At 38.2% G+C, this 8,634-nt stretch overlaps 1 protein-coding gene across 1 annotated transcript; it reads right to left on the bottom strand.

Annotated features, from left to right (window-relative positions):
- Positions 1 to 2,544: 2,544 nt before the first annotated feature.
- On the bottom strand, positions 2,545 to 3,953 carry HBE1 (hemoglobin subunit epsilon 1; the record flags this gene model as incomplete). The annotated part of the gene is made up of 3 exons (XM_084251514.1): positions 2,545 to 2,673; positions 3,518 to 3,740; positions 3,862 to 3,953. The coding sequence occupies 3 exons, from the start codon at positions 3,951 to 3,953 to the stop codon at positions 2,545 to 2,547; spliced, it is 444 nt and encodes a 147-aa protein (XP_084107640.1).
- Between the last annotated feature and the right edge of the window lie 4,681 nt (positions 3,954 to 8,634).

Below are 8,634 nucleotides of genomic sequence, written 5' to 3'. Positions count from 1 at the left end.
GCAACCTCAAAAGGAAGCAGGACAGGAAGGAACTAAGTAATAGGGCAGAATTGCATGTTACCTAGTGTTTTTAATTCTTTTAATAGTCAGTGTAGTTATCTGTCCAAAAGGTAACATTGGCCAACAGTCTGACAGATTCCATGCATTTATGAATTTGCTCATGTATTTTGTTGTCTATTGACAATGACTTATCCTTTCATCTTTTACAGATCTGAGTCATTTAGACTTGCATGTATGAGTGTGTATGTGCAGGTGTGTGTTAATTATGAAGTTGTTACAGACTGTTTTCAGTTAAGTTGTTTTGAACTGGAAAAATCTAAATCCCTAAGGAAAAATGAAAGCAAATTATGCCCCCAACTTCATCATCACCATGCTTTACTTCTTGACATTCAGAGTCAGAATAACTGTTGAAGGGCAAAAAAGAGGGAAAATGTTCTCTTATTTGTTCATTGACTGACTCACTGACTAGGGTAAAAAAAAAAAAAAAGGTGTAGTGCTATGAATAACTTGTACTTACTCTGTTTAGCGGAATAATGAGAGACCAGCAGCTCAGAGACCAGTGCTGTTGACTGTCTGCAACTATGATAATCATTGGTTTCTCACTGGTGTTATGGAGACATAAGGTCAAATTAGAAAGTTTTCATAAGACAAATTACAATCAATGTGTGGGATAACAAAATGCATAATAGAATTAAGTTGCCAAGCTAATGACACTCTAACTTTTAGTGTGAAGGACTCAAGTCTTGAGGGGAGACTTTGATAGATGACCTAAAGGTCGTGTCCCTGAGCACCCTAGCTATAGCTCCTTCAAGTGTGCTTCTGTAAATTCATTTCTACATAAGTTTCACCAGCTTCGTGTCTGGACTCTTCTTATTAAATTGACCCAGACTGGGATCTTTCAGTCACCTACTCCCATCTCATTTCTTCCTTCCCACCCACCCCAACCAATCAGATACCATGTCTTCCTCTCCTTACTCATCTTTTACCTTTCGCAAGTCTCATTGCAACCAGATCATTGTGTCTGTTTTATTGAATTAGCATCTGCATCTAGTCATTTTGTATGTATGACTTTCCCCTCAAATCTTATTCCTTGAATTATTTAAAGTTCTAAGAATATGTATTGTTTACTCTTGCCAAAAGCATAGTGATAGCTTTTTTTTTTAAATAATAAATTTTATTTTTATATTCCCCCATACAATTGCAAACGCCCCATTCTGACCCCAATCCTTCCCCTCCCGCCCCCCACCCCCCAAAAAGTGTCTCTGGTTCATAGTTTTTTGTTGATTTTGATTTTCACTTTCTTATATTCATTTTCCTGGTCCCTTATTTAAGTTTTCTAGATTCCTGCTATGAGTGAGACCATCCGGTATTTTTCTTTTTCTTTTTGGCTTATTTCGCTGAGCATGATCCCTTCCAGCGCCATCCATGTTGCTGCAAATTGCATGTGTTTATCTTTTTTGAATGCTGAGTAATATTCCATGGTATATATGTACCACATCTTCTTGATCCAGTCATCTATTTTTGGGCATTTGGGTTGTTTCCAAAGCTTAGCTATTGTAAACAGTGCTGCTATAAACATAGTGATAGCTTTTATGTTTATATTCAAGGCCGTGCATTATGTAGTCTTTCATAATATTCTGCTTATGTCTTATACTACTGCTTTGAAAGAGTCATTTTCATGACTGTCACTAAGTCTTAGCTTACTGGTTTTAGATTATGAACTTTTGTTGGTATCTTATCTCCCACCTGATGTCTTGGTCATTCTCCCCACAAAAATTCTCTCAATGTCCTAATTTTAACTTTAGCTTAATGCATGTTACTCTCAATCAGAAGATAAAGCACAATGATTCATTGGCTTCCCAGTAAGACAATTGAAACTTTCTGGAAAGAGCAGACTATTGTTGGTTCATGGAGACTTTTTATTGGAAATCTTTCAGCCATCCTTCAACTTATCCCCTTATTTCCAATTCAGTCTCACAAGGCATCTGACAAGTTATCTTCAAAATGCACAATAGTTGAAGTTAAAATAATAACCCTAGCCTAGACCTTGGATTCCTATTTTTAAGTGAACTCTGTCATGCACCACAAATCTACACTTCCCTACCCCCACCCTGCCCATCCCAGCACTGCTTACCACCAACTGTGTTCCCCTCTGAAGCCACTTTTTGTCACTTTTCTCTGTAAGCTCCTGCCCCCTTCAATAACTAACCCTTTCCCTACCTAAGAAAAATGTTCTTTTCATCTTGGCATCTTCCTAGACCATTGAGAGTCCTCCCATAATGTCTACATTCCTTTGATGAATCCCTACATGCTTCTCAAAGGAACTCTTGTTTCTGCAAATGTCTGCCTCACCCTCATCCAATAAACCTGTCCTCCTTTAACTCAAGGGTAAAAGATGAAGAAAAAACAATATCAATTTCTGATTACTGAATAGAATGCACTTTATTAAACAGACTCTTCACTGCCAAGGTCAAACCCCAGTCCCCATGTACAGAAGGAGGTCATTGGGGACACAAAGGGACCCTGGTGAATTGGAAAGAAGACTCAGTGGTACTTGTGGGCCAGAGCCGTGGCAACCCCAGACACCAACTTCTGCCAAGCAGCCTGCACCTCAGGGGTGAAATCTTTGCCAAAATGAGAAGCCAGAACAATCACCATCACATTGCCCAGGAGCTGTTAGATGAAAGACAGAGGGACAAATAGACATGTTCAGTAGAAATTTCCAAAAAGAATTGCAGAAAAAATGACTGAACACCTATATTCCTTGCGTTAAACTGCTATAAGTGTTGTACTTATCTAATTACTCAAACAAGTTAGTACCTGAATTCAATTTAATTTTTTAAGTACTTCATTTAATATTGTGCCTGCCATCCTCTCTCCCATTTCACCATCTTTGTTTGCTTCTCACCCTCCCTCTCTCATTAACAAATTGAAAAATGGATTTCTGAGCTGCACAGATTCTTAGAATGAGTTTAGTTAAAGTCTCAATGCAGAAACAGCCCTCTACTTGGTCACCATACTGACTAGTAATTGAACATATTTGAGAGAAGTTGCATTTGCGACAATCTGTCTAAAAATACCCACCATGTCCCTTCCTAAACATCAGTCATTGGTAACCACGTACAATAAAACATGTACCCTTTCTTGAGATAGATATTCATCTATCAAAAGTCAAATTTCATTAGAAAAAAAAGAGAAATTCTTGAATAGTGAATAATTCTTGAATAATTCTGCTATGCTTTGATACAATACTCTAGAGTAGACATATATCTTTCAAAAGTTCCTTAAAAGTTTTAAATCGACTCAAGCTGTGAGTCTATTTAAGCATTTAATTGTCACTAGTCCTGCATCAAGGTGGTTTTGGTCATGTACCTTTGAACTTTGCCTAGAAATCAACCCATGATTTCTGAGATCTTTGTTAGTTCTTAAAATGAAAGACTAAACTTCAATCACTATTCCAGAGTAAAAAAGCAAAAAAAAAAAAAAAAAAAAAACACATGAACATTTTCTGACTCACCCTGAAGTTCTCAGGATCCACATGCAGCTTGTCACAGTGCAGCTCACTTAGCTTAGCAAAGGCACCCTTGAGGTTATCTATGTTCTTCACAGCGTCTCCAAAGGCGGTCAGCACCTTCTTGCCATGGGCCTTGACTTTGGGATTGCCCATTATGGCAGAGGCAGAGGACAGGTTGCCAAAGGTGTCAAAGAATCTCTGGGTCCAGGGATAGACAACCAGGAGCCTACGAGATAGGACCACAGCAGATGGAAAATCAGAGTCTCAAAAACCTTGAGGATTTTCCTGGTCAATTTGCTAGACTCATATTTACCATCCTCTCCTGTGCACTGAAACCCAGTTCCTACCTGCCAAGAGCCTCGCCACCAGCATCTTCCACATTCACTTTGCCCCAGAGGCCAGTGATAATAGCCTTCTCCTCGCTAGTGAAATGCACCATGATGTCAAGTCTGGGAGCTTGCCGGCGATCGACCGCAGAGGTGCGAGAAGCAAGTGGATACTGCTGCTGGAAGTTGTGGCCTTTTATTCTCTGCTGCTGAACTTCTGAGCCCTCGGCCCCCCTGGAACTTTGAAGTCATTGGTCAAAGCTGAGCTGTGTCCTTCAGGGGTGGAGTCAGGCCAGGAAATGGTCAGCAGGGAGGGACACTCTCTGAGTTTGTGATAACGAGTTAGTTCCTGAGACATCATTCCATTGTTAGCTCCTCCACGATCCTCAACACAATTTCCCATTCATTTCCCCCTTTTCATCTTCCACGATAACATCCCCCTCTTGCATTCTCTTTCTCCAGGGAAATCCTATAGGAGCTATCCCCTAGAGAGGGAAAAAGTTCTGATAGAAACAGTGCTAAGGGGCCCTTGTTGCCCCAGCCAGATAAGACACCTAGCAGCTAAGAAAAAGGGCCTCACACCGTGGGGCCGAAGCTAAAGGGGCTCACACTGTGGGGCTGAAGATTTAACATCACTTCATTTTTTGTTCTTGGTCATAAAGAGAGAAAAATTTCTCAAAAAGTACATTAGGCAATAAATTACATGTATCAGTATACTGCAAGTAAATGGCATGGAAAATTATCTGTTTGGAAAATTATCTGTTTATAAAATTAGTTATTAAACAATTTGGCCCACTTGACAATGGGAGACAATTTATTGTACATATCTGACAAGCAATCCAGCACAACTATTATAGTAAATCCTTCTTTTGCTTTTTTGGAAGTTTCCTTTTATTTAGGAAGTTTCTTAGGAAAGTTTTTAAATGAAGTTAACCATGTTAAGGAGTTTCTAGGTAGAAAAAGTTCTGATAGCTGAGTAGCAGCTGGTCTCCAGCTGAAGGCCATATGAATAGAAGAGTCTTTTGATGCTTAGGCTTTAGCTGATAGGAGTGTACTGGTGGCTAACAACCGTCTTGGGTAATTGTCTAGCTGAAATAATAAGTTTTATTGTAAGGCTTAGTTTTTTATCTATGAACCTTGAAGGCTACCGTCTAGCTGGGACCCGTAGGAGCCAGTAGTCCATGGGAATAAAATACACTAATTGTTTCTGCTTTACACATGATGATGTATTTTTTCTGCTTGCTAAAAATGAATAAATAAAGACCTGCTAAGTCTCTCGGCAGAAGATACTTGCACCTCGTCCAGTGTCAGTGTCTCCTCACTACCTCATCTCCTTCCCCTCAGCCCCTTTCGCTTCACCTAGGCTGTCTCCTCCTTTCAGGGACTCCTGACACGACATTTTGCCGAAAGCTGGTCTCTGGCAAAACAGTTTTATTGTTTAGATTGAGAATGGTGACAGGGACAAGAAGAGGGCCAAGGAAACAATGCACAATTGCTAACACAGAATTTCAGCCTCTAGAACTCAGTTTCCAAAGGAGACAAATTAAGTGCACGGTTACCTCAGGAAGTCAAACATAGTAACAAGAGATCTACAAAGGGCCAAGACTCCAGCAGCAAACTACAGTAGCCTGGGGCTATTTCACAGGTGGGGGCAGAGAATAAACTTCACTCTGTGCTACCAGGGAACCCTCTCTGTTCATTTCTCTGTGACTACAGAGAGTTCTGGCTACTTTAGCAAGATTTCCCTGAATTTGCTTCTTGATTTTTCTGTCCTACTTTTACTTCTTTATGCCTATGAGACAGCCAAGGTATTTGAAATTATTTAAAAATAAGATGTGACCAGAGAAAAAGATGAGTTGCTGTGTTAATCAGGCTAGGAATTGGAGTATACGGAATGTCTTTTGCAGCCAAAGGTGCCAGAGGCTTCAAATTCCTTTTTTGTCCTTGTGTTTTGATTGCACTTTTGTCTTTGAACTACTCCAAGAAACCTTCATGGAATAAAATCTGTATTTTGCAAATTTTCAGTTGCAATCCACTGTTCTTATGCTGGAGTCCAGGCAATCAGTTAGTAAGAAATGGTGGAGGAGAAGTATTCTCTAATTATACCTCTAAAACTCAATCTTTAGTGGACAGGTGTTGCTGAAATGTCACCTTCAACAAGGTTTCTAAGATTTCCCCTTTAAGAAACACAGGAGAGTCTCTCTAGGGTGGAGTAGATAGCCTGGGGTGACAGGCTTCTAGCTTGAGAGCGGAGATATTTGCTCACTGAAACAGAGGACCAATGAATCTACAGGTGATTTTGTAGAGGAAATTCCATGGGGACTACACCTGAAGGGGGGGGGGGAGCAAACATTGTTTAAAAATGAACAATGATATAAAATACAAATAAATAAACAAACAAACAAATAGAAACAGCTTGCTACTCAGTGAAGAATAGTTCTGGGTGAAAAAGAGTTGTTTTAATTAATCTCTTGGTAGGGCTCTAGGTTTACAAGACAAGTTTTCTAGATATCCACAGTGTGAGGACAGTGGTTTTTTCCCTTGGACCTTGTGTGTAGGGATCAGATGTTGCCAAACCCCAGAAATAAGAAAGAATCAGACTCTTAAGACAAAAGGTTAGAGAAAAAGCCTCTTTTTGAAGCAGACCCTGTGAGTTTGTCCCATTCTCCTTCCAATTCAAAGTGTAGACACTTGTCTTATTTTTTTCATTAATTTATTTATATATATATTTTACATCATTGATCATTTTGTGGTGAAGAGAGGACAGTCTTCTTTTAGATTCAGACTGTGGGAGTGGTCTACCTCCTCCTTGCCTCACATTCACTGCAGGACTCCTCTCTCTTTTTCTATAAACAGCCTTCAGGACCAGAGCTCACTTGCTTCCCCCTGCTTTATTATTACTAAAGATTGTGGAAACAGACTTCAAGAAAGGCTATTGGGTTGAAAGACAGTGTGTTGGTGGCTCAATAGTACAAGGCTTATTCCTTCTGATTCTGAGGTCAGTGGTGTCTGACTGTGGTCTCACTACTGGTTAGCTGCTTGTTGATTCCAGCCAAATTATATTAGTTGCTCATTTGGAAGTATTTCATTTATTTCTCCTATGAAATACCATGATTATTGTGTCCCTTTCTTGGATGAAAATGCCAAGTTTAGGGAGATAAGTGACATGGTTATTTAGGCAGGAGAACTCAGGACAATTAAATGGTCAGAAAAATAAGCAGTAAGAATATTCACCTATTAGCTATAAAATTAAAAATTAATAAAGTAAGTTAGGTCCATAGGTACTTTTTAAAGGACTTTTAAAAAGAAACTGTAAAATTTGTTAACAATTAATTTATGCCTCTTAGGGTATATTATAACTTTTGTACTTTTGTAAGTTCTATAAAGAATTTTTTTAAAATATAAGGTATCTCAGCAAGAAAGAGCAAGTATTTATTTAAACCTTGCTAATTGTTTCATAATGTGTATACTAATCTTATGACTCAAATGATGTATTATTTTTAGTTTGTACTAGTATGAAAAATTATATAAATTATAAATTTATACCAAGTTGATCAACTGCATATTTTTAGACTATTAACTGACATAAATTACATCAAAAATTATTCTTTACCACAAATGAGTTCTTTTAATTTGAAAATTGAAAGATGATAAATAGGTTTTTAAAATATCTGAACTTACTTAGAGGGGCTGTAAATTTGTTTTTCCATTATGCATCTGACTTTATATTACCACAACAGAAATACATGGGGTCAAAAATTATATTAGATATTGCTTTAGCCCTGAATAAATTGGGTACTGCAAGTAGCAGGAATTTCTTATGGCTGCTGTGCAGGAATCCATGAATAATTTTTGGTGTGATTGAAAAGAACAAGAGAACAAACCAGAACTAACTGTCAGGTGACACCATTTTCCACACACTGCACCTCTGTATCAACTCTGAGTTTGTAGATGCGTCTAAACCAGACTGGGTCTCATTCGTACAGTAACTTCTTTCCTTTGGCAGCTTAGAACAGGAACTTTAGTGGTTTGACTGACCTCTGAGGCCACTGACCCAAGGTACAACCACAGACGAGACATGTGTGAGTGTTGAGTAAAAGGGGTCTTAATTGGAAAAGGAAATGAAAAGCCAGGACCAATCATTATTGCACAATTTTCAAAGTTTTAATCAGACAATTTAAGGAAGCTAAAAATTTCCCATTTTCCCTGAATGCAGCTTTAGTGTCTTGGTTTCCTGATTATTGTTATTTTTTTTATCTTAAGTAAGTTGTCTTCATTTATTTTAATGACTATAAATTTTAGGAAATTCCTACTCTGTTTATTTTAAATAGTATTGCCTAATGCATTCTATGAACAAGGACAACATAAGAAAAAATACTCTCAAATAGTCATAAAGATTGATACTACTATTAAGCCAGTGGTTTTTTTTTTGTATTTCTTTTTTTTTATTTTTATAAATTTTATTTTTATATTCCCCATACAATTACAACCCCCTTATTTTGACCCCAATCCCTCCCCTCCCCACCCCCCACCCCCATAGAATGTCTCTGGTTCATAGTTGTTTGTTGATTTTGATTTTCACTTTCTTATAGTTATACATTTTCCTGGACCCTTATTTAAGTTTTCTAGATTCCTGCTATGAGGGAGACCATCCAGTATTTTTCTTTTTCTTTCTGGCTTATTTCACTGAGCATGATCCCTTCCAGCGCCATCCATGTTGCTGCAAATTGCATGTGTTTATCTTTTTTGAATGCTGAGTAATATTCCATGGTGTATATGTACCACATCTTCTTG

Source organism: Talpa europaea (assembly GCF_964194135.1).
Source record: "Talpa europaea genome assembly, chromosome: 1".
Taxonomy (NCBI): Eukaryota; Metazoa; Chordata; class Mammalia; order Eulipotyphla; family Talpidae; genus Talpa; species Talpa europaea.
This window is presented reverse-complemented; position numbering and strand designations above follow the sequence as displayed.